This window comes from Python bivittatus, unplaced genomic scaffold (genome assembly GCF_059951505.1).
Source record: "Python bivittatus isolate LINGU-HERP-01145 unplaced genomic scaffold, Pbiv_v1 ctg000980_np1212, whole genome shotgun sequence".
Taxonomy (NCBI): domain Eukaryota; kingdom Metazoa; phylum Chordata; class Lepidosauria; order Squamata; family Pythonidae; genus Python; species Python bivittatus.
In genome coordinates this window covers 44,301,187-44,327,812 of record NW_028277125.1, presented here as the reverse complement: position 1 = coordinate 44,327,812, position 26,626 = coordinate 44,301,187, and the positions used below count along the sequence as shown (strand labels likewise).

General features: G+C 36.2%; 1 protein-coding gene across 4 annotated transcripts in view; it reads left to right on the top strand.

The window, feature by feature from the left end:
- Positions 1-284: 284 nt before the first annotated feature.
- The window catches only part of LCOR (ligand dependent nuclear receptor corepressor), a 92,554-nt gene continuing 66,212 nt past the window's right edge, over positions 285-26,626 (top strand). For 2 of the 4 annotated variants that reach the window (XM_088132193.1, XM_088132194.1), the window contains exons 1-3: positions 285-391; positions 21,661-21,726; positions 22,119-22,198. In XM_088132193.1, the coding sequence (XP_087988319.1) occupies positions 295-391; positions 21,661-21,726; positions 22,119-22,198 (243 nt within the window). In that variant the 5' untranslated portion in view covers positions 285-294. Of the gene's footprint in view, positions 392-21,660; positions 21,727-22,118; positions 22,199-23,228; positions 23,324-26,626 lie in introns of those variants that run through there. The other 2 variants (XM_088132191.1, XM_025167927.2) reach the window with 2 other exon arrangements.

Here is a 26,626-nt window from a genome sequence, read left to right as displayed (position 1 = left end):
AAGCTGCGCTGCTAGCGGCCGGGCCGGGCCGGGCCGGGCCGCGACGCATCGCCGGCCGAGCTCAACGCGCCTCCCAAGCGCGGGAGTCGGGGTGCGAGACTCCGCACCTGCCAACCGCGGAGCCTTTCATCCCTCTTCCAGCGATGAGTGCCATGCAACCAACGCCTGCCCACTTTGGTTCGGGCGGTAGCCGCCAGCGGTGCGCCCCGCCCCCGCGTGGCTTGTGCGCGGTGACGGGCGCGTGACGCAGATGGCAGGCGTGCCGGCGGTGACTTGGGGCCCCTCCCCCAGAAGATGGCGAGTCCGTGCGGGCGGCAGGAGTGCTCCATCGAGAGGCGCGGCTTCCGCCACCAGCTCGACTCGTGGCGACACCGGCTGCTGCGCTGTGTGGGTGAGGGACCGAGGGGGGAGGCGAGGAGAGCTTCTGGGCGAAGGGGAAGCTGACCACTGCTTGACCCCCCTTTCCCTCCCCACGCAGCGAGGGGACAGCGCGCCGCACCCCTCCCCCCACTCACTCCCACCTGCTCACTCGCTCGCCGGCTAGCCGTGCACGCTCCCGCCCGCGCGGATCCGCCGCTTCTCGCGCGCTCTTCACCCCTCCCCCATTTGCGCCTCACGGAGCAACCGCGGCCTAGGCTCCGCCCCGCCCACTCCGGCCTGGCCTCCCGCCCCCTTGGGGGAGAGGAAGAGGGCCCTTTGTTTGGGGGAAGGGGGTAGGCCGGTCTGTATCCGCCGGAACGGGTGAAGGAAGGAAGTGTTTAGATTAGCCCTCGCCACGCGATGCACACCCGCGATGAGAGACTGAGCGAGTTGGGGAAAGTTGCCCTTGATGGGATGATCGTGGAGTCGAATCGTTCCGGGTGACCACGCCCCTCTCCTATCCCCAGATTTTAACGAGCGGATCGCCATCGACACCCTTTTTTCCTCATCGCTTTTACTCCTGGCTTTCCCTTTTGACAGCCGAATTATGTCCATGACTAAAGAGTAGCAATTTTCTTAGCACTAGTTTAGCCACTAGTGCTAACTTACTTTGAGGTCGTGGTAGGGTCGAAAGATTATGGTGCTTAACTCATCTTTTGGATACCTAAGTTAGATTTTGGTCAAAAATAGATCCTGTAGCTTAAGTCATCTTGCTACGTTTAATGAAATACTGATCTCCAAATGCTTTGAAAGTTGATAATAGATTTCTGTTGTGTTTTTTTCTGAGAAGATAGCTGTTATTGCAATAATAATTAGCTGCTAGAGATAAAACAAAGATGAAGGTGAAGGATGCACTAATTTAGGAAGCAAGGGTTTTCTATCTGGTTGATTTTCAAGATGTATCAACAATATAGGCTCCTTTCAGTAATTAACAATGTCTGCAGTCCTGTACAAGTCTGTTCAGCACTAAGCCAGGCTGAGTTCAGTGAGTCTTATTCCCAGGTAAATTAGAACAGGATTATATCCTAAACATTTTAAAATCTTGTATGTATTCTTTTGATTTACTTGAAGAGTAATATGTTTTTCTTCAGGCTAAGACAATACTGTTACTAACCCAGTACTTTACTTCAGAGTTCTAAGTTTACAATATAATCTTTTGCATGCTTATTTGGAAGTACACTCACTGTTTTCAGAGGCATTATTGCCAAGCACAGAATATATTGGTTAATGTTCAGGAATAGTAGAATCTAAGATCCTATTTCTTAAATAGCAAAGGAAACATGCTGGAATATATTTACTGTAATCTTAAAAATATTGACTGCTATTTTATCTTAACCCCCAAGTTTTAGTATAAGCAGAACTCAGTTTAATAATCATGATCTTTAGTTAATCAGTATGATTCAGTTGTGATGTTCTTATTTATTCTTGGTCATTATTTATTCCTAACAATGCACTATACTTTCTTTACAAAATCTTGATTATTTGAATTCAAAATATGGAATAATTGCTTTTTGTTTCACTAGTATATTGCTCAGTAAACTATTTTGGTTAATTGTACCAAAAATAGTCCAAGGTTTCTGAGAATATATGACTATATCAACTGTAAGAATATCTGAGTAAGGTGATTAGTTATGTCATGAAAGTAGTTTAGAGGTAACTTTTTAAAAAATATATCTTCATTTTGCTACTGCTGCTGCTTCTTTCTCTTCCTCCTCCTCCTCCTCCTCTTATTTTGAAAAATTGCAGAATTTAATGTATTCCACATGTTTCTTTTAAGGAGGAAAACATTGTGCCTAGAGTTTATTTGGATTAGTCTCTGGTTACTAGGATCTTACTAGGAGTTGGATCATTTTGGTGCTTCCTATATTATTGGATTTAACATGCATGTATTTTCTGATTTAATATATTTTTGTGACCATTGCAAATTCTTCAAGTAACCCTCCTCATTGTGGTGTTCTCCAGATGTACTGAATATAGCTCTTATCTTCAGCCACTATTGCCCTTGTTTTGTAATCCAGCACATCAGTAGTGCAAATAGTTGGAGAGGTTTCTTTGCTTGAATTGTACTTTCAGTTTTAGAAGGCTTTTCAAATTTCAGCTTGGAACTGAAACTGATTTTCAGGAAATATTGATGATGGTCTTTTATTCAAGCAGAACCAGTAAAGCTGTTTGTAGGCTCAAAGGAAGGAGAGCTATAAAGCAGTTTGGGAAGCTTTAGCAGCCAAAATCTGAGCAGATGGCAACACCTAGCTGACCTTGTTTAGGCTCAGAAGCTAAACGGGGCTGGACCTAGTTAATACTTCGGTGACCACCAGGGATTTCCAGGGCTGTAGGCTAAACCTGGAAGTCAAAACAGCATCCCAGAAGAAGGCATTGGCAGCTTCCGTATCGCAGTCAAGAAGATTACATGGACATATCCATGAAGTCTCCTGGAGCTGAACTTGACTTGGAGATTATTTTTTATATTAGCAGCCAAATGTGCTCTGGGCAGAAAAAATAAGGATACTATCTATGCTAAATGCTTCACTCCTTTTCCTCTTGCCCTCCTTTGCAGCCCCAGTTTCTATTTGGGTGTACTTTCCCCCTCTTGTGTAAACAAAAGATATGAAGGAAATGACTAAACTGTGAAGGTTAATCACCTAGTCATCCAGATTATTTTTGGAGGTAAAGTACAAAAACATTTTAGAAGGTCCAAAGTATAATTATGTTAGTGATATTTTATCTTGATAGTATTGTACCTAATAGTTTGAACTTCACATTGATCCATTTTATGAGGTGGTGTTTACATCATGTATCAGCTCTCATAAGATTACCAGGATATATTAAGATGTTTTCTGATCCTTCTTTAACCATAGAAGTGAAACAATTGTATGTATAATTTCATTTTCATTTATGAGAAAGGAAGGCCATGAAGTATGGCATGTTATCTCTTTTGTTTGCAGGGTTGATCTTAGGCAGCAGGGCTGGAAAAGAAATCTTTTTGTTACTTCAGAGACTAGGTTCCAGACAAATTAATAATATTGTACAAGTGATATAATTCATCTGCCTTTTTTAAGGTAACAAACAGGGGAAGTAGAAGAAAGATGAAGTGTTTAAGTTGGAGTGATGTAAAATCATATTGAAATAAGATCACTAATTTTGGTTTCTTAAACATTTTGAAATAGAACTGTTTTGGGAAGCAATATAAAGGCATAACTACATATTTTAAACAATATTTGTATGCTTTGGGGTACAGAAATGGCTCTTAAATATGATAAGCATATTACTTGCTTAGAAATGGAATATGGCATTTATTCTATTTTTTATCAAGATACATTTGGAATAAAAGAGCTTTTTACTGTTCAGAAACTAGAAATAAGTATGATGTCTTCCTTAACTTAATATTTGCCTGGGTGTCAAGACTACAAATTGAAATGATAATTTGCAAACTGAAAAACAAGTTATCAAATATCTATCCCTTTCTAATATAATAAAAGGGCTATAATTGGTATGAAGGTACTAAGATTGTATGCTATCTGTTTTTGATCTGCATGTTGCATACCATATGACTATTAGGTAAAATAAAAACTAATAGAGTAACTCAGATTTCATTACTCAGTTTTAAAATATGCTTTTGTTGGTATGGATATCATTTTATAGCAATTGAAGAAATAATTAAATTCAGTTTCAGATAAAATATGCCATTAATATACCTTGTATCATACATTTTCATAGACTTTTTCATGAACTTTCATTGACATTTTCATGAAAAAAAAAAGTCCCATTAAAGTTATTCAGTGTGCTATCTTATGTATTGCTATCCTACCAGGAGAATTTTAGGGTTTATTTGAGATAACTTTCTAGAGTGAAATTTAGAAAATATTTTCATTCAGTGCTTTGGCAGTTACAGTAATGGCCATCTCTTTCTGAATCTTTAGTAAAAGCACATTACATTTAATACTTAGTTTTTTTCTGAATATCATACAGGCAGATATTGGAGTTCATCTCTATGTTTTTTCCCTAGTAGCTCTACTATACAAACATCTAAAGTCATTTTGTGACTGGTGAAGAAAAAATGGCCTGATATTAAGTGTATATACCTTTTTTATGTACATGTGAACACCTTGACAGGTTTCAGTTTCAAACTTTTTAAAATCACAAGATGAAAACCCATACTTGTTATAATGCTCCTTGTTATATAGATTATAAATAAAATATAACATCTTGGAAACATTATAGTTGAATGTGTAACTGTATTTTTAGTCTTTTGTTTATAAGTACAACTTTATCATATTTATAGGTAATATAACAGAATTTCAGAGAACTGGCACTATCTGATTTGGAAAAGAATATAGGTGAAACAAAACCTGTCTTCAGAGAAAAGTATTCAGTTATACAGGACAAATGAAGTTCAGGAAAGGCCTCTGGTGGAAGAGTGACAATAAGGTTAATGTTAAGTGCCCTATGTTCCTTTGCCTGGTATCTGGTAGTACTGTGTCACTGAATGCACAACTAGGAAGGTTCATAAAATATGTCAAAGTTGTTAATTTGTTGTGTATTGCTTAGGAAGCAGACCTCATAAAAATTTAGGTAGCAGGTCATAAAAAATGAAATGATAGAAACAGTGCACCAAAATCTCAGAAATTTGAGTACAGATTACATTAATCTCCCTCAAGATTGTATACATTGATAAAAAATATTTGATGAAAGAGTCTTTTATGATTACAATTACCTAAAGTTGTATCTTCATGATTATTCATCAGAAGTGAATGAAATATTAGTTCTTAGGTAAATAATTAGATTAGGAAAAAATGGTAATTTATGCAGAAATGGTTTCAGCTATCCAAAAATGAAAGCTCATTCCCTCCTTTGTGTCTGGTAAACAATTTTATAAATGTTATTGTAGAAATGTATTAAAGATTTGATTATGAGAAGGCTATGTTGTGCTGATCTACTTTGTAATTTTTAAAATTCTGTTATAGCTTGTTCTAACTAATAGGAGACATCTCTTAGTAAAAACAGTATAAGAAGCCTTTGTCACAGAGAAAGATTTATAGGTAAATACTGTATGGTGGCTCTAAGATCCCGAGAGATAGATACTCCAGATAGATATTCCAGGTATGACTGTGTACTTCAAAAACTCTAAATGTGTCCTGTAACTGAGAGGTGAATGGCTTAACTAAAAAGCTACTTTGAGAATTTTTTTAAATAATAGAGCGATGGCTTACAGCTAAAAAGTGAAATTGGTATTGCTGTTGATGCATATTTATTAACGAAGACCTCAATATCTAAAATATATGTGATGGCTGGTAACCCATTCTTTCTCAAATGTAAAACAATTATGCTTATTTAATTGATCTTCAGAAGCAGTTACTCTCATGAACTCTTATTTGCAGAGTTTCCTTGTTCCTTTGCACCAAATATGCAGGTATATTCATGGTTTTGTAGCAGTGAAAAATGTTAAAACCATTTAAATTTCATTAAATACACAGTTGTATGTTTTAAGCACTCAGGGTCATATATACTGTAGCTAAGGAAACAACATATATGTGAAAATATATTCCCATTTCATCAAATGTGAAGTGCACCAATGTATTTAAAAGTGTCTTTCTCTTTAGCAGACACAAAAATGGTGATTGGAAAAAGGGTTGGGTTCCATCTTGCATGTGTTTCAAAGGGAAAAGCTGTAGTGTGTACATAAATGTGCCTTTTATAAGTCACACATACACATTCTGTTAAACATAATAAAGTATCTCATAAAGTTACCTTCAGATTTAAGATGGTTCTGAATAAATAGCTTGCTTGAATATTTTAATGTTGTGCAGGATTTTCTATAGCTAATGAAAGAAATCCTGTCTTACGGATCCCTTTACTAAAAATAAACAAGATTGCCTTTTGCCTTTCTTTTTTCTCCTTTATATGATTAGATGTTTGTTTGTTTAAACAAATATTTTGTCACATGGTATGCAACTATACAATATGTTTTAAGCTTTGAATTTGGCCTATACTATATCAAGTAGTTTCAGCATTTGTATCTATGTGGTCAGTATGAATCAGTACTTTCTTGATGGTATGTAATTAATACATTGTCACACCTCAGGCTTTATATACTAAAATTTGACTTTGCAGTATACTGTTACTTTACATGGGTCTTACCAGTTTTCTCTGAGGAAAAAAAAAATGTACTACTGCATTGATCATACATGCTTACAGGTCATTAAGTTAAATCAGAAAAACCTCAAACACAGACATGAAATTTTAGTGCTGAAGGTCTGAATTCCAGTCCTTCTGAATTGTGAGGAATAACAATGTTATTTGTGGGATGGAGGACCGTGTATGGTACAGGCAATCTAAGTGCCTGTTAAGGTGACCCAGACAAAATTGCAAAATATTAATTTTCAGCAGATTCTGGATAAAAATGCATGAACAGAATGATAGAGAACAAGCCTATCAGAGGTAATTGGTCTGTTGATCAGGAAACATTTATCTTTGAGATTGAGTACAGTTGTTGGAGCTTGCTATCTGTTGCACATTATTTCTCCAGGTTTTTTTTTAATAGTCTGCTGAAAACCCTGTGAAGAGAAATATATAAAACCACCTATGCTATGTTGCTGTATTGTCTTTTGTCATGAGGTACTCCATATGTGTTAACCACAACAGTATATAGAACACTGACATTGACTCAAACCCAGATAATTGCATTGTACTATTTGTACCAAGGTAGCCAAGGGGATGTGTTCTGCCAGAACATGCAAAGGAATTGCTAGACTATTTTTCATGATTTTTCATTCAGATTCTGTTGGCAAGCCAACTGAACTTCCACTCTTTTTTTGAAAACATTTATTGGTGAAATATTCCCATCAAAACAATAGCTTATTCTGACCAAAAAAACTAAAATGTGTTTTTCTTTTGTAAATCCTGAGGTTATTTTTTATACTTGATGAAAGAAAGATCAGCTTAGAAAAAGTTGTCTTTACCATGTAGCTGAAGTTCTAGGTAGAAAACTAAATAACTTAATATGAATGTGCACCTTTTGCTTCCTAAGCATGCTTACTGCATCTTTGTGAGAGGAAATGCAGTTTTCCCTCTTTAAGGGTTCTAATTAGTACATGTAACTACAGTACAAGGTTCCTGTGTAGGAGTGAATGAAAATTTCAATGGAAAGTGTCCATGGTTAATTTTACTTAGTGTAGCGAGGCAAGAGTAATTTTATTGTGGCTCAGAAATGTAACATTTCAACTCTTGCAATTTTCTTATCACCCATAGCTCCTTCTGTAATTTTTTTGGGAGGGTGGGGCGGAGCAGGGTGGGGGAGCATTTTCACTGTCTGCTGAACTCTAATTGCATGTCATTGTCACATTTGTGGAATATGCATTTTCCTTCATGTATTCCAACATCCATTTGTGTTTTTGTTCCTGCTAATGTTTGCAGCAGTACCCAAGTAGTGCCATCTGTGAATTTAACTAACATGCTGTTTACCCTTTTTTCCAGATCCAGTTTCTGATCCTACTTCCACATTTGGGAGTATGCAAGGGACAAAAACACCTCTTTGCGTAGCTTGACTGGATGCCCCAAGACTAGGATGTTAGTATATTTAAACCATTTTCATTTCTTTATCGTGTTGCCAATAACTATTTGTACATTGGTTGTTTGGCTAGAAGTGGCTATTATTGTAGCACTCTGAATGCAAAAGGAAGTTAGAGAGCTTCTGTAAATTTGGCCAAGATGTTCAAATTGTTTGGCAAAAGCTGGGCTCCTAATTAATGTAGATGATAGATTTTTGGAAGCGCCAACTGATGTCTGTTCCCTTTATCAAGAAAGCTAAGAAAATTGAGTATTTTAAATAATTCAAAATGGACCTGGAAATCTCATTTTCAATATCAGTTTCAAAAAAGTGTGTGCTTATGATAGATAACATGGTTTGCATTAGAGTATCATTAACTGGATTCAGATAAGTCAATAAATTGAACTGATTCTGTCTTTTAGAGACTTATCAGACAGTTATCAAAATAATGACATATTTTCCATTTTTATTTTATTTTAAAATCTGTATGTTCCATAGTTAAATATTCATAATCTTTATTGAGATTCCATGTTGAGTAGGTCAGTTGCAGATTGTTGAAAAATGTGATTTCTTAGCTGGTGTTTATTGTTATATACGCATATATATTCCGTAATAAGGATTGATTGAGAAACTAACAATTGGATAGGCATTTTTAAATCAGTCCAATGTTTGGCTATGAATCTTATTCCATATTTTAAATATTTGGCATCTACTAATTGCTAAACAATTTGAAAAAAATTAGGTCCTTTAATGCTTTCATAGATAAATTCATCTCAGCCAGATTCAGTGACCACAGTGACATATTTCTTTGTCTTAGCTTATTCCATCCTTCCTCCAATCTTTATAAAGCCTAAAGTGAAAGAGAAAGTTACCATCTAGAAAAGCTGCAATAGTTGTATTGTGCTAAATAGAAACAGCAGAGGGTAGGGATAACAGGGAGGGCAGAAAGTGGAGGCTGTTGAAGTGGGCTGATACAGCAAAAAGGTGGTCTATTGCGTTTTGCCCCTTATGAACAAAGTCTTAAACTTCGAAAGGCTACTAGTGCAGTTTTCAGAGCTTTGACTGTGATAGCTGTCTTACCCAGCATTGCTACTTTTTTTTTTTTTTTTTTACTGGAGATGCCAGATTGATTGTGGGACTTTTCATATGCAAATTTTGTGCTTTCCATCAAAGTTTGGTCTATCCTCCCAAAATGTTTATCTGACCTATAGCAAGATTTACATGGGATTGTAATACAGAACTTCAAATAAGAATAATATCTATGTATCAAGATTTTAGATAACAAATTGAATGGGTACATTCACTGAGTTTTGATATACTGTGGATTAATTACATTGCTTTAAATTGTATCTGTTCCATTTCAACATGAGGCAAATATATTTAAGGACATAAATGCTAGATTATACTTAGCTATTATATGAATATTACATTTATAGCTTTTATACCTTACTGTTTTGTCAGTCTTTAGGAGTGGGGTGGCTATAACAAATCTAATAAATCATCATCATCCTAGCACAAATTGTTGAATCACATGTTAATTTGTTTTTGATGGCAGGAAGGGAACATTTACTTTTTGTTCGTGTTCCTTAATACAGTTATTCAGGTGTATAGACTATAGCTTTTTTAGCTGTTTTCAGATGTTCAGCATTAAACTCTCCTTGTGTATTTTGAAGTGTCTGATAGCAGATTAGAGCGAGTGAAAGATTTTATAATGTAAAAAGGGCAAATGGGCAAAGAGGTAAGTACAAGATAAGAATGAAAGTATAGTGGGAGAAAATGGAAAAGAAAACACATTTGTAAGTGGTTGAAAGAAACATGGTGTATGAGTGAAGGAAAAAGAGATACCCAGAGGATGATGGATGTATAGTATCATAGCAGCAGATGACGACAATAAAAGGAAGAGGTGAAAATTCTTTATACCAAAAAATAGAGAAAAATCTTCAGAATGAAGAATTCTGTTACAAGATATTATATGCAGTGTATTTGGCAAGATGCCTTCTAGAAGATTTGAAAAGAGACTCTTCTGCGTATTGGCTGTGTCAGCATGTAATGGTAAGCCAAATTTTGAAGTTTTCTGGCTTACTGTGAACGAGCTGTTTGGCTTCTCATGCCAGCAGGAAGAGTTAAACAAGCCACTGAAAACTCCTTTCATGATTTGTTTATCATGATATGTAAACTTGGTTCCCTGGCTTTTCTCTTCCTAATAAGTCAGGAATTAAAAGCCAAGAAGTTATGGCTTCCAATTCGGTCTTACTGGGAGTGGATCAACCCAGAGATCCTAGTTTGCATGTCATACTGCATACCACTGAAGAGTTTTTGGAGCTTATTTAGATGCTTCTGCTGGCATGTAACGTCAAGCAGGAGCAATCAACCACTATGCATTAGTACACTATTGCTGGAAAGCCAACATTTTTAGAATTCTGAATCATGGTAATAAAGAAATGCACTGTGATAGGCATATCTTCTGATTTCTGAATGCCAAATATAATTTTTAAACTTTGCCTCTCTTTGAGCCAAAACACCATGACTAACTTGTAATGAATAGATTTGAGATATTATACTTGCTGAAATAGTGCATCCTGTCCCTGGCATTCTGCATCTGTTTTGTCAAGGAGGAGCTAACATGCTTAGCTAAGATTTTAAAAGCAGGACCAAATCTGGTTGAGGCATGAAGCAAGATAAAGCCTGTAGCTGTCATCCCTATAGAGTAGATCAGACTAAGAAACCAGTGTCATATAGGACTAAAACTATTATCAGAACAGCTGTAGTTACAGAATTTTGCAGGTGGTAATGTCTTTCCCCCTTCCTCACTTTATTTTTGTGTGAATTAAAGAGGGGCCTGAGACATTTTCTCAAGTTAGTTTTTGGAATGGACTTAAACCATGCTTGTCTGACCAATCTCTTGGTAACTGATCTTTCCACTGTCCTTCAAGGTCATTATTTATGCCCTCTACAGTAGAAAGGTTTGGAGACAAGATTTTGGAAAATTAAACGACCTATAATATTCAGGTGCTCCAAATGATGACTTTCACATTTTGTTCCAGTAAGTGGAAAAGAATGGACCCAACATTTTTTTATATGCCAATGCCAAGATGATTTCCTTCCTTCCTTCCTTCCTTCCTTCCTTCCTTCCTTCCTTCCTTCCTTCCTTCCTTCCTTCCTTCCTTCCTTCCTTCCTTCCTTCCTTCCTTCCTTCCTTCCTTCCTTCCTTCCTTTTTTTGCTTAAAGTATTTATCAGAGAGAGCTTTGAAAAAGAAAAAGGAGGAAATAAATCTGAATTGTACTACCTCTCCCCACCCAGGATTGTTTTTGAGAGCCCATGAGTGTGTGTGTGTGTGTGTGTGTGTATAACAAATTCCCTAAATAACTTTAAAGTTGTTCGGACTCTGAACAAAGTAGATGATCACATAGAACATAAAGTTCCCTTATCCTTGTGGACAAACTGCCACAACTGCAAATGATTCTCAAACTAGTAGAAGCTGAAAGCTGTGTAGCATACACTATCACAAAATGTTGGCAATAGAGCAGCTTAAAGACAAGATCACTCACCCAAATGAAGCAACAATTTAGGCAGAAGAATTACACAGGTGATCTGGTGTTTATATCTCTTCAGTTTGCAACCAAAGGTAGTATAGTTGGATGTACATCTTCTGAGGCCAGTTCCCATTTCCTGAGAAAATCCTCTAAAGGGAAGGGCTTTTTTAACAGCTTGAAGAATTACATAGTGTAAATTAGAGACTGGGGTATACTTTGACAGGTTTTTTTCTATTTAAAGAGACAGAAACTTAAATTGGCTAGGATTCTTGACCATAGATAGATCTATGTACATCTGTATTGCTGCTCTTTGAAATGAGGGCTGTGACTGATACATGCAATCAGATCTAGAGGGTGTGGCTGGCCAGTATGCTGTTTTGCAAATACCAGTAGAGGAATTATTTTGCATCAGGCTCCAGATCTGCTTTTTGGAAACTGGTCAGATATTTCTCAAGGTGTAATGGGAAATATGTACCTCCAGGGAGTTATATTAAATCCATCTTGGTCTTACTGCCACCATCAAATCTTTTCCTGATTTGGAACTCTTCTGTTTATTTTAGTAACATGACTTAAGAGGAATGTTGGGAAAGTATTCATAGGTTCAGTTAATGGTATAGCATTTAGAAACAAGAGTTCAACTTTAAAAGGTCAATAGAAGAGAATATTTGTATCTCAGGGTTGAACTGTGGAGTCCTTGGCGCTCTCTGAGCTTGGTTGTTTGCTTGCAGATGTTTCATTAACCAACTAGGTAACATCATCAATGCTAGTGAGTATGGGATTTGCTCCGTTTATATACAGTAGCTTGCCCTGCCAGTGTTGGCGGGGGTGTGGTTTTCTCCTTGGTAATTCCTTGATTAGGGTATTGTTTTCTGCTTGATTGTTTGTCTGATGTTAATCACTGCTAATCTGGGGGTAGGCTGCTGGGGAAGATGTGTTTTGGACTTTTTGTTTTATTCTTAGCTTTTTTATTGTCTCTTTTGAATGGAGTGTAAATGTGGTTTATCTCTATGTGTCTATTGATGGCTGATTTGTCTGAATGCCAAGCTTCCAGGAATTCCCTAGCATTTTTGGATTTAGCTTGGTCTGGGATGCTGACAGTTTCCCAGTTGAAACTATGGTTGAGTCTGTCCATGTGTTGAGAGATTAAGACGTTTTCATGGATGTTTGTGGTTGGTGTTCATGGATGTACTCTGCTAGTCTTCTGCCCCTCTGTCCTACATAATGGCTCTTACAGTCGTTACACTGTATGTTGTAGATGACTCCTGTTTTTCCTTCTTGGGCTACTGGGTCTTTTGGTTTACTGTTGGTTTACTTAAGATGTTTTGGAGGGCTTTAGTTGGTTTGTGTGCTACGGTGGTGCTATGTGGTTGTAATAGTCTGTTGGTTGTTTCTGATATATTTTTATGTCTGATATGTTATCCTTTTCATACCTTGTGTTGGTTGTGCTGTAGTGGGTTGAGTGGTCAGGCACTTTTTGATAAAGGTGCGTGGGTATCCATTTTGTTGGAAGATGTTGTATAGAAGATCTGTTTCCTTTTTCTGGTGTTCTGGGTTGCTGCAGTGCATTTGTAGTTGTCTGAATAATATTCTTACGCAGTTCCCCTTGTGGGAGGTTGGGTTGTTACTTTGGTAATGTAGCACTTGGTTAGTGTGGGTTGTTTTTCGGTAGACAATCAGAAGTTATGATGAAAACTCTGTAATCTCACAAGACATGGACAGACTCAACACCACACTCAGAACCACCCTCCCACCAACACTGGCAGGGCAAGCTGCTGTATATAAACAGGGAGAAAGCCCCACACTCACTAACACTGATGATGTTACCTAGTCAGGTAATGAAATGTCTGCAAGCAAACAACCAAGCTCAGAGAGCACCAAGGACTCCACAGTTTAAAAGGTCAACTAAAATTAGCATTTCTGTATGTGGAATAAATAACAAGCTTGCTTCTGATACAATAATGTTTTGACTTGGATATAGATTTTTACTCTTAGAAGTATCAAATTGTCTGGTAAAGGTATTTCTAATCTTACAAAAGACATTCAGAAGGATATTTGTTAAGATCAGATTTACTTAAGAATTATTTCAGAGATTATTATCCCATCTGACCTAGCCTTTTGGCTCCCAGTATTTTAACCACTCTGGATTACTATTCTGCTCTAGCTCTTTGGCTGAAATTGCTAGCCATCTTTTGCTGAATAACTTATTGTAAATAACTTACTGTTATTTAAACCAGGCATTCTGGCTGCTGGAAAATATATTTAAGTAAAGACTCTGAGCTTCACTCTCACACATCCTTCCATCCAAACCTCCTATTTCCTCTCTTCTAGTTGTCAGCTAGAGACAATTGAATTATCACCCTTTCCTTTCTATATCCCCCTCCTTCAGGAGTCCAGGTAAGAGGAGGTCCTCAGTTTAAAATGTTTTAAGTGACAGGTTCCATTTACCTTGTTATCATACAGTTTACAACCAGCTTTCAGAGCAAAGGTTGTATTAAATTAATTCATTTCTGCTTGTTTTCCAATTTCTTTCTGGAGAATAGGCAGAAAGAGAAGAGAGTTTATTCCATACTTTTGGGGAGGATGGGGCAAATAGCCAAGAAGGCAGTAGGGATTGTAATATGTGAAATTTTTCCCAGGTGTCTATTTATTTTGCCTGCAGGATGGGTCATACAATAGTTTTGAATTTTTTTATTTGCATCCTGTGGTACAGTCCAGGCCAAAGTTTTTTTTATGTTAAATTCTCCTATCTAGGAAGTGCAGCCCTAGATATTTTAGTGCATGAGCAGCTTTAGTGGATTAATGAACCGTTTCATGGTTCCTTTGTACCTGCTAAAGTCATCCTGTATTTTCAGCTTTTAATTTATACTTATCTTTTCTATCCATGAGAATGGCAGCAAAATTAAAATACATGGCAGTCCCAAATGACAAATTACTAGCTATGGAAGTATGGAAAAAGGAAAGACAAATTGGTGTAGTATCATTGCCAAGAAGTTACAGAAATTGAGCTCAACTTTATTTTGTATATGTAATATTCCTGTGGAATTAGGTAAATCTGTTTCTGGGATCATGGTCTGAGTTCTTTTGCATATTGCATATAACAGTTTGCTGACCGGAAGCCTATACTATTTAAAGCATGATCTGGGAGAGAAAAGCATTTACAATTAGTTAGCTAATTAGTTAAAGTGAAAAGGTGTGCTGCTTCTTTGCTTTCTTCCCTGTCCAAATCATCTAGAAGATGAAGACATAGTCTGCCAGGGCAATTAACACTTCACTTGAAGGTGAAGGCACTGATTACCCGGGATGCAGATTTGTTTCATCTATATCAATTAAATTCTGTGGACAAGAAGAATGTTTTTAGAAAGCTACATTCTCTCAGTCTTGGCCCTTAACCCCAAATTTGGAATTATAATCTCAGTGCTATTTGTAAATTTTACCAAACAATATGCATGGACTCTTTTGAACACTTATCTCTGTGAAGTATTACAAGTATCAGAAATTAATATGTTTTTAGTGGGGGACAGAGTATGGTTGGTTTTAATTGCCTCTGGGGGTCTCTACCATCTTAGGGATAAATAGGCTTGGCTATGTGTACTATGCCCCCAAATAATATTCAAATCAAAATGAGGCAGTAGTAAAAAAAGTGAATTTGTAACTTGTATAAAATCAAAAAACTGAGCAAGCTTTTAATTATTTTCCTTTATTAACATAATTCTTTAAGGTTCTTTTGCATTCTTTTAAATTTTTATAAACTTAGAAAAGGAAAGAAGTTAAAAGTTCTGTGTCCTATGCCTTATTGTGCAGGTTTTCTGGCTTCCCTAATTTAATTAGAAATCTCCCAATTTCTAAGCCTATTTTAGCAACGATAAATGCTGGAAGTATTTTTTTTTTTTTAAAGAAAAGGTGTATATGTACTTGTGCAGTATAGGATGAACGTGTATAATTGAATTGTGCAGATTTATATTTACCTTCCTGTCTAGACAAAACATACATGAAGCATGTTCGTAATATATGGTCCTGATGCTGACTGCAGATACTTAGATGTTAGAGGCTTTATTTTATTTATTATTTATTTATTAAATTTATGCGCTGACCATTTCTCCCAGTTTTGACTGTAAATCTTTGCAGTAGCTTTAATTTGAGATCTTACAGCATCCTACAGCCACGTTACATTTACTGATAGTATAATACAAGAAGTAGTGCTTATGTTCATTATAGCACAGCCCTACATCAGCCCACAAAATTACTTGCCAACATTTTGACTACGTCACCTACTGGTGAATAACTAATTTTCAGTGTTTCAATGCATTATTAGTCTGGCAGATTAGAGTGTGAGGATTGAAGATTCTAGTTGTACAAAAATGTGCCATGAGAGGGGTTGGGTTTTTTTTGGTTTTTTGGGGTTTTTTTTTGGCAACTCACCCTCTTTTCTTACCTTTGTATTGCATTGGTAGAGAACAAAATGTTATTGTTATAAGCAAGCTTATAAAATATTCACTTCTGACAAATAAGAATCACAACATAGGAGAGAGTTTTTTTAATCCATTAAATATGAGTTATTTGTTTTCTTTACCAGGATGCTTGGGCTATTGCTACTTGTGAACGGTCATCATTAATCAATGATCTAATGTTGTTTTATCATACTGCTTTCAATCTGTTACTATCCTGCTCTGTGTGTGTGTGTGTGTGTGTGTAATTCATCTGTGAGCTGTAAACTTGTGTTTATAAAACTTCACTAAAAATTTATGCCACCCCAATCATAGAATTCAGATAGTTCACAAAAGTCAATATAAAACAAAGCAACTATACAAAGTTTATGATTGGGATGGTATAAAAACAACCAGAAAATCAACATAGAATCCTTCAAAATAATCATAGTCCAATGTAATTTTTAAAAATTATTATTTATGTTTTTTATATACCAATGTAGTTAAAATATGGCTCCCAGTGTTTAGTTAGTTAAAAAAGTTAAGTAATTTTAAAAACACCCAGTTGTGCCTAATTTAATTGGCAACAATTATATATCACATGCTATGCAAAACAGTACTAGTTGACCACCTGAGTGATACCAAGGACATGCCAACCTAACATCTGGAGGGTGGCTATTCCAAGGGAAATGGGCTGAATGGAGGAACATTGCCTTTTCCTCCTCATCCATTCAAACAGGGAGAACTTAAGCATTCATAAAATTAGTGTATGAGACAGGCAGTTCTATTGGGCATAATGTGTAGCAGCATCCCCTCCAATCAACTTTGCTCCATATGCTTGATGAAAAGGATAGTCTTTACCTCTTTCCAAAACAGGGAGAGAGCCATCTTGATTTTAGGGAGGAGAATATTCTGTAGGGTTGTAGTAGGAAAAGCCTGTTCCAGTATCCCATTTCCCCTTGGGGATCAGCATAGTCACAAGCAGTGTCTCCGGATAGAACACACAAGATGGATAGACTCTGACTGGAGAAAAAGGTTCTGTAGTTAATGAGGATCTGAACCATAAAGGCCATTATAGGTAATTGCCATAATTTTGGATTCTACCTATTGGTAACTAATTGACCTTCTGCATAATAAGAGTTATTCTGCTGAACTGGCCATGACTGACAGCTGAATTTTGAACCAGTTGTACTTTGCAGGATGTTGCCCCAGTAATCTCTCTCTATGATGCTTCTAGCTCTGGTAATATTGTGTGCTAAAATAATCTAAGAATGCAAGTCATTCTTGATCAATATTGGCAAGCAGAAAAAAAAGCCAAAAAAACCCTTAGATTTTCCAGTTAAAGAAAAGGGCAGCAGTTAATCACAGCACTCACAGACAATATCCTTGTGTGAAAATAACTAGAACTTGCAAAATTGTTTTAACTAAAAGTAGCAGGATATCTAGATAATCTGTTGCAAAAATAGTGGTAAGCTTCAACTATAAAATCTGATCTCAAATCTTTTGGAAGTGCATAGGGATTGCCAACTTTCTGAGAAATTACCATTGTTGTTATGTACTTGTTCCAATGAGCTCAGGACCAAATACAAGAATTTGCCTAGGAAGTACTGTAACTGTTCCCTTTTCGCAAAATAATTCTCCACTCTTGCTAAATTAAGGAGTTAAGTTTGAATGAGCCCTCCCCTCCATCCTTCTGCAGTTTAAATGAAGAATTTAAAAAGTCTTATCCTTTAGGCAATCTTATGCAGTCATAGAGGTCATATGGGTAAGGAATCATTTCACTTGGCTTCTGCTTCCTATTTTGAGAGGTCAGTGGGCAAACCATTTGAAACCCGTCTTCCCAGAAATTAAGATTTTTTTTAATGCAATGTCTACCCCCTCCCTCCTGCTCATTGTCAGACATATCAGACTACAGATTGTCCCCAGTTTAAGAATGAGTTCCATTCCCAAGGCCTGTCCTTAGTCGAACTTGTATGTAAGCTGGAACAGTATTATTGTATAATACTATATAAGTAGTATTGGGCAATTAACTTGAACCATTGTGTATTTAACTCAAATTTTGCTGCAGTAGGCTTTATTCTTAACTGTGGGTCGTCATAAACTGGGCATTCTTAACCCAGGGACTACCTGTATTGAAAACTGGCAATACATTCACTGAAAATCATGAGATTAACCCAGGTTTATTTCCCTGATTGGTATATGATTTTGAACTTATTCTGAGCTTTATAGCTTCAGTGGTTTCCTTCATGCAAAAGATGGAAGAAACTGAGGCAAGCTGGAAAAAAAATAATTAGTGATCATGTTGTACAAAGGCTGTGCTGCAGTGTTGCAGGAGTGATATGTATCTCTGGTTGGTTTGAATAGCTGAATCTTCTCTGTATTTTGTACAGTTAACTGGCAAGGTATTTTGGTTAGTTCAGCAACTGCTTATGCTACCAAGTCTTCCTGAGAGCATAGTATAGGCTCACCTCAGGAAGCAACCCTAACTTTAAATTCACTGGCTTGTCCTCAGTTCAGAGAACAGACAGCCATTCATGTATAGCTGTAGAGTCTTCATATAAGCTTTGCCTGAGCTGGGCCACTTGCACTTCACCATATGAAATTCAGAAGAGAATGAAAATGTTTCTTGGCAGCTACTTGCAACTTTGTACTTAAAAAGGCTAAAACAAATAAGGAAACCCTGATAATAGATTCTAGGATTCTTTTCTTTGCCTGTTCTTTAAACATCTATAACAAAGCACTTTGGAATCTAGTAGCTTTTCTTTTATGCAGCATAATGACTCTAGCCATCTATTGGTTGTTTCATAGCTGCCCATTAGATCCTCCTATGGCCATTAGAGGAGGTACTATGTAAATACCTCTGGAAAAAACCAGAGAGAATGAAACATACAGTATAGCTGGGAACATAAAGGATAACCAGATAACTGATGCTTAGTGTCTGTGTTGTATAACTTATTAAATATGAGCTATTTATATGGTATTAATATAGATAAGATAAAGTATGCATATTCCTGGTATCCTGTTTTTACTAAACAAGGCAATAAATAATGTATTAAGAGAAGTAAACATAAACAGGGCAATACATACATTTTACAGTAAATTTTTCAAATTTAATTTAAAATACCCAAATTTAAAAAAAAAATCTGTTGGAAGAGCTGCCAGCAATAATAACCGAAGTAATACATGCTAACATTTTAAAGTATGAATCTATATACGTGAGTGTATAAGATTACTGTTTTCTTTGCATTTATCCCTTATACTGGTCTATGGCCATAATAAAGATTTGATTTGATTTGATCTGCATTAATCCCTGATTTTTTAAAAAATCTCTTAGTGAGTCTTCTATGGTGAATAATCTATCTCTTACAGTGGAACTTTTTTTTAAAAAAAGTCAAGTGTTGTTATTCATGGTAGTTTTTTTTAATAGAAGGAGAATATAACTGTATTTCCTTGAAATCAGTCCATCACCACCAAGGACAGAAAATCTAAATTCATTGTGAAATGGAAATAACAAAATGAAAATTTTCTGAGACTTTTAAGATTCTTCTGTTCAGCAGTAGAAATGATCAAACATTCCTGGGAATGAATGAAAGAACCAGACAAAGGCAGCCATATTATTTCCTCTTAATCCATAGGAACATATCACATCTCAATGCAGGGGAGTAAGATATTATCAGTGGATAAAATCGTATTTCCTCCTAGTTCGTAAAAGGTTGATAAAGAAATCTTAGTAAAACATTAGCAGATTCTCATATTCTCAAATCTTTCCAGTGTAATTGATACATGCACACACGTGCTTGTCCTTTGCTTTTTCTTTATTAAAACTTAACATAGCAAATCACATTATTTAATTAATTTGTTCCCTTTTCTGGTGTATTGGGTTGGGCTGTATAATCTAAATCTAATAAATTATAATGTGGGTCTTTAAAATAATTTCTGAATAAGTTCATCCTTGCTTGTTTGGCATTTTCTGTGGCAAGTATTTCATATAAGCTTTTCTGCTGTTGCTATGCAACTGTTAAATCTAATATTTAATATTAATATAAACCAAGTGTCATTACCATTGGTAGAACAGTGAACAAAGCAAGCCAGATTGTATACTTTATGTAACCCATTTCATAGACACTGTGAATGCTTGTTTAGTTGCATAACAAATTCTGTGTCATATGAATTAATGGCAATTATTTAAAAGATTTCTGGTTTTTTAGAGACCAATTTGCATAAGCTAAAATGTGTAAGATTTTAATATTCAAGATTTTAGTTGTATATTTACATGTACATGTGCAATACAACTCCTAACGAGAAAGCAAAATATAGGAAATTTTTAATGGTGAAATGTTGTGCAGTTCCTAACATTTTCTTTTTCAGCACTCCAAATTCTTTCTTTCAGTTCTTAGTTTTCTAATAACTTTAAAAAACAAACATAGTGCTTAATTATATTAATTTATAATATACAAAGCATCCATGTTTCTGGACTATTTCTGTTGTGAATTAGAGATGTGCCAGTTTCGCTTAAAAGGCTAGACAAGGCTCCTTTAAAATTAACTAAAAGACTCAGTCTACATCCCAAAATTTGGATTTATCATCTGTGTTTAGATGCTCCCAATGTGCATTCTCTCCAATTCCTTATTTTTCTGTTGTTTTATTTGTATTTTGTCTCCCCTATACTTCTGTCACTTCTTTGTAGTTTTGTCATTAGGTAATCAACAGACTGAAGTGTGATTATGTTGTCAGTTTCATTCCACCACAGTCGTTTGAATATCTTAGTAAATACTTTCAGGATCTACTTAATAACTGTTACTCTTCAAAATTTGCAATATGACTCCTGATAATATTTACTAAATGAACATCGGACTTTTTCTACATACTAGGAGGATATCACCTTTGCTTAATGGTAATTTGTTTCTCCAAAGCCAAATGATCCGTCTGCTCTCTATGTAATATAGATCAAGAAAAAATTTATCCCTTGAATTTTTTTTTACCTGTAAAACATTATAAAATCTGTACTGTTCAGCTCAGATATTGTAAGGCAAATGTAAAGTATTTGTAAATTATCTTTACATGTAAATGGTAAATGGATTACCTCAGTAGAATTCATGCTTGTTATGATGCAGTATATTTCCTATTTCTCTTGTATTGTGAGAAGCTGATAAATAGGTATGCTGTTTCTTTAGCTGCAAGCCAAAAGTACACTGTAATTATATTCACAAATATGGCAGTAATTGGGGGGGGGTGTGAGATGTAATCTTTGAAATAGGAACTCCCAGCATTGTAAAAAAACAAGTAAATACCTCAGTAATAATTAAGCATGTACAGAGTGAACACACTCTATATTTGGCTTCAGATTAACCATCAGTGGCTCTCCTTTTCAAATAATTAATAAGGCTTAAAAGTGGACTCTATTTGGAAGATAAATAAATTTCTGAATTCATAATCTGAAGTGAGTAGTTTTTTTTTTTAAATGTTGGCATCTTTTAATTGAATCACATTTAAATACAACATTTTCAATTCCTGAACTACGTTTTGCTTAATTTTCAGTATGCTGCTTTTATGTCATTTTGTGTGTGTGTGTGTGTGTGTGTGTGTTTTAATTGACTTGACAGGATTGACCAAGGGATATAGAATACATAATAAAAGCACATTCAGATTTGTTCTAAGAGCAGATAAATATAGAATTGTCGGTATTCTGGCACTGATATGTATAATTGAGGAAATTAAACATTCTTTCTTTACTTTTAGGATTTGAAAGTATTCTAGAAGGGCTGTTTGGACCTGAATTATTAAAAGATCTGAGTTTGTTTAAAGGTATTATATCTTTTTTTTTTTTTGCCTTGATCTGCATCTTTAATGACAAACTCAACCTCTGCTCTGTCTCTAGAAAATGTATGTTACCTTGGTGATTTGTGCTTTCTTCCCTCCCCCAGGCAGTGCTCACAGTTAGTTTCATATTGGCTAAAATTACTAATGAGCATAACTGGCAGTGGTTTTGGTGTTGCTTAGGAAAATTAGCTTTGTGTGTAGGCGAAAATTATACTTTTGTAACATTGTGGAAATTAAAAGCATGGTAGCATTCAAACTAGCATTGCTCATATAGCATCAAGCGTCTTATAAAACAGGTAGGGAATTAGGAATGAATTTTAGTCATTCAAAAGTTGCATCTTTATAGATGTGAAATAACTTTTTCTTCTTATTCACAGACTTTGAGCCTGAAGGTGTCTCTGATTGGTCTTTTGATGAAAATTGTCTTTTCTGCTGTTTGAGAAGAGAAAAAGTGAAGGTAACAATGCAACGATGATAAACTTCGGCAAAGATTTGGGATTTTATTTAGCTTTGTTTTTTGCAAAACATAATAATCAGAAGGTGCTTCTACTGTTCCTATTCACATCTTCAAAGCAGGAGAATGTTGAACAAAGTAAGCAATACTGACTGGGTGAAGTGTTTTTTTTCCCCCATTTGCTTTCATTTTTATCCATAGTGATTACAGGACAGTTATAGTCTTACTGTGCCCGGGAAGGCAGTTGGCACTAAATGTTCTGTGGCTACTATCTGTGAGGTACAGTTTCTAAACTACAGATATGTTGCATACAGCTCTCATTGCAATTGCTATACAAAGACTTTTTCCTGTGCTGACACTCTGGAGATTCTTTTCTGCACTGTGGCATCCTTTAACCATACATGTCATGCAGTTGTTTCATGGATAAAAGAGAAGACTGCATCTATTGGTCTCCCCCCCACCCTTTTTTTCCCTGCAATATTAAAATTCTGTCTTCTAGTATTTCCTTAGTTAAGGAAATAGTAGCTACAGCTACTTAAAACAAACTGCCTAATATCTATTAGATTATAATTCTGCTCTTTGTTTTCTGGATGTATTAGATAGCATTCTACAGTTTTATTTTTTTCTCCTTATCTTTAAATACTGTACTCTTGTCAGTAATTTATGAGATACTACATTCATTGGAGTGATTGTTGCATTTCTGGTGTACTTCATTCATACACTGTAAATGCCTCTACTGTTTTTTCTTATCATAATTACAGTAGGGAGAAGAAAATAGATCTGTAAAGGTCAACAAGAATTTCATGGGAAATGATGCAAGAAATGTCAATAAACCTGATTTTACGTATAGGAATAGGGTAGATTTTGACACATACTGCTATTCTATTGTATATATTTTGTATGTATTTTAAATTCATCAGTTCAGAGTAATTGATTCTGCATGTGGGAGACATTTAGCACATCTAATAGCTTTTATAAAATGCATTTGTTTTCAAGAAGGCAGATTTGAATCTGCATTGTCCTCTTATTTTAGATGTTGCTGAACTACAATTCCTAGCATCCCTTACCAATGACCCTGTTGGCTGGGACTGCTGGGACATTTTTCAGCAATAACTGAAGGACCATTAGGTATTGATCTTACTTAAATTACTATGGTTTGTTTGATCACTAAATGTATATATTACCTCAACTCCAAAATTAGGATTTGTTTTGTATTTTCAAATTAATGCTAAATAGCATGGTGTTTAGGCTGCATTAATGATAAATGGCCACTTCAGTACATAATTCCACAGCCTTTTTTACTTTTTGAACTTTGTTAAGAATATTTACAGCCATAACATGTTGCACTGAGATAAGAGCAGTAATGAGTAGATTTTTTGAAAATATGATATTTAGCTACACTTGGAGGAATAGTTTTGTTTTTGTTTTAAATAGGAAAGCAACTAGTTTTGTCAGAATCTATGTGAAACAGTTAAAAAAAAAAGCTAATGCTGAATATAATTGTATGCAAAAGTTTAGGCATCCCAGGTCAAATTGAATATTTCAGTGAATTCTGAGTGAACAGAGGCTGGCATAATCTCTGTATGGTTACAAACTTAAACCTCACATGTTTTTGCAAATTTGAATGCATGCTTACTATTCATGTGCATCTGTTTACAGATTCAGAATAAGAATACAGCAAAAGTGGGTTAGAGTTAGGATCCCAAAACTTGAATATTATTGAAAATGTTTATGGAGGTCTCAGATAAGCAGTACATGCAAGAAGATGTAAGAATATTTTCGAGCTAGATGAGTTATGCAAGGAAATGTAGGGAAAATTGCAAAAGAAAGAATAGATCGACTCTTAGCTGGTTACGGGAAACATTCTAAAGCTGTAATTTCTGCCAAAGCAAAGCACTGACTGAAAGGGTTCCCAAACTTTTGTACCTACCTTATTCACTGCTTCATCATTTCATCATCTAAGCTTATGTATGGCTTGAAGGGTAATAATGAGTGCTTCGCATTCTGTTTGAAAACAAATTGGCAGCTACTGCAGTGCTTTATGCACAGATGTGATATGGTATCTTCACATCCTTCTTGAGACTAGCGTGATTGCTGAGTTTTATACCAACTGAAGGTTCCAGACTAGACTCAAAGGCATCCCTTATAGCGTACGTTACTATAGTCAAGCCTGGAGGTTACCAACCTGTGAACCACAGTTTAAAGGTCATTATCTTCTAGGTAGGGATGCAGCTGGCTTATCAACCAAAGGTGATAAAGACATTGCTGAGAAATCAAAGATTAGGATCAAGAAACACACTATCTGCATACCTGCTCCTCCTGGCAGAATGTAATTCTATTCTGGACAGGCAGATCTACTACCTCTATAAAATTATACTCTATCACAAACAGCACCTTTGCCTTGTCTGGATTCTGTGTCAATTTATTTTCCCTGACACAGCCCATTACTGATTGTAGGCAGTAGTAGAAGTTGTAGCCACATCATTTCTTGCAGATGCCATAGAGAAATAGATTTGAGTGTGATCAGCATACTGGTAGCACCAAGTTATACATATCCTGATGATCTCTCCCAGAGATTTCATGTAGATACTGAAAAGCATAGCCCTGAGAAACACTCTATTAGCTTCCATTTTGAGGAGCAACTGTCTTCAAGTGAAGTCATCTGAAATCCGCTTGAGAGATGGGAAGGGGTCCACTTCAAAGCCATGCCACTTATTCCCCAATCTCACAGCAAGTCTGAAGGATACCAGAGTTGTTGGTATGAAAAGCCACTTAGAGGTCAAGAAGAACCAACTGAGTCATGTTCCCTCCGTTGATTCTCCAGACAAAGATCTATCAGGCTGACAAAGGCAGTTTCAGCCCTGTATCCTACACTGAAGCCAGATTGAAATGGGTCAGAATAATCTCCTTCTAGACTGTCTGCAGTTGAGAGGTCACCACTCTATCAACCACTTTATCTAGCCATGATTGATAATTACCCATCTTTGAGTGATCTAGGGCAAGCTTCTTAAGAGGTTTAAAAGTTCTTCCTTATTTAGCTGTCCTCCATCAGAGAAGCATTTGTGATGCTAATTAGGATTTCTTTAATCACTTCCTGGGTAGGACTTGCAAGTCAAGTTGGTTAAAAGTTCTTCCTTATTTAGCTGTCCTCCTCCAGAGAAGCATTTGTGATGCTAATTAGGATTTCTTTAATCACTTTCTGGGTAGAACTTGCAAATCAAGTTGGGTGGGGATCCAGAGGCCAAGTGATTTCAATTTCATTTCAACCAGCCTGTCTACATTGTTGGGGATCACAAATAGAAATTGAGCTAATCTAACTAAGAGTTAGCAAACACTCCCATATTTGACTTTATGTCAAAAGTGGCATTCAGTCCACCCCAAATATGGGAGATTTTATCTGCAAAAAAAAAAAAAAAAGGAAATTGAAAGCATTATACCAAGCCACTGAGGATTTTGTAATAGAAGAGGTTGCTTCAAAGAAAAATACTTTGAGTTCTCCATAGTTTTGTTTTCAAGATATACAGATATCTGTACAGGATGTATAGGTAATGTATTACAGTACATTAGAGCCAGTGTGGTGTAGTGATTCAAGTGTTGGATAAGACATCAGAGACTCAGGTTCCAGTCAGCCTCAGCCTTGGAAACTGACAGGTGATGGTTCCTTTCAGTTCCTCTCAGCCCAATGTATCTCACAGGGTGGTTGGGGGTAGGATGGCACTGGAGGACTATTTTGTACAGTAGATTAAGCTCCTGGAAGAAAGGCAAGATATAAAGCTCAGAAATAAATGCTTTGATGTGGATGGGGTACATAGAAAAGTTGCTTCAAGGGCATGGTTGTAATAGGCAATCTGGGGCCTGAGAAGTAGGTCGGTTGATAGATGCCAATATGTGGGTTTAATTACCATTCTTGAGTGATACTGTTGAATTATCTATAATATTTTCTGGGTTTTATGCTTTTCCTGCTGGCAACCATCTAGGATGGGGTCAGGCAGTAAGACTAGAACCTAGGACTCTGATAGTACAATAGCCTAACCTTCAGAGTCACAGAGGCAGGCAGAAGATAGGTAAATAGAAATTTCTAATATGTCCTTGTCTATAGGCATTTCCAAGGTCAGTTTCTGATGTTACAGACTACAGAATATCAGGGAGAATAAGAAAGCCATTGTAAAGATGTAGTGAAGGTTTAACAAATCTGATGTCAGTCACTACTGAGCATTATAAGCAGATGGCCTTTTTCTTGACCCTGAAGGGGAATGTGTGCTAATCTGTGAGTTTGCACTCACACATGGTGGCCTTTTCTGCTCTATATGAAGACAACAGTGAAAAGGCATTCTCCTATATTTCTTGAACCCATTAGACATTTCTTGAAATTTATTAATATTGGACATGAACTCAGTGTTGTTCAGTGCAAGCAATTTTTAGTTGAAAAAG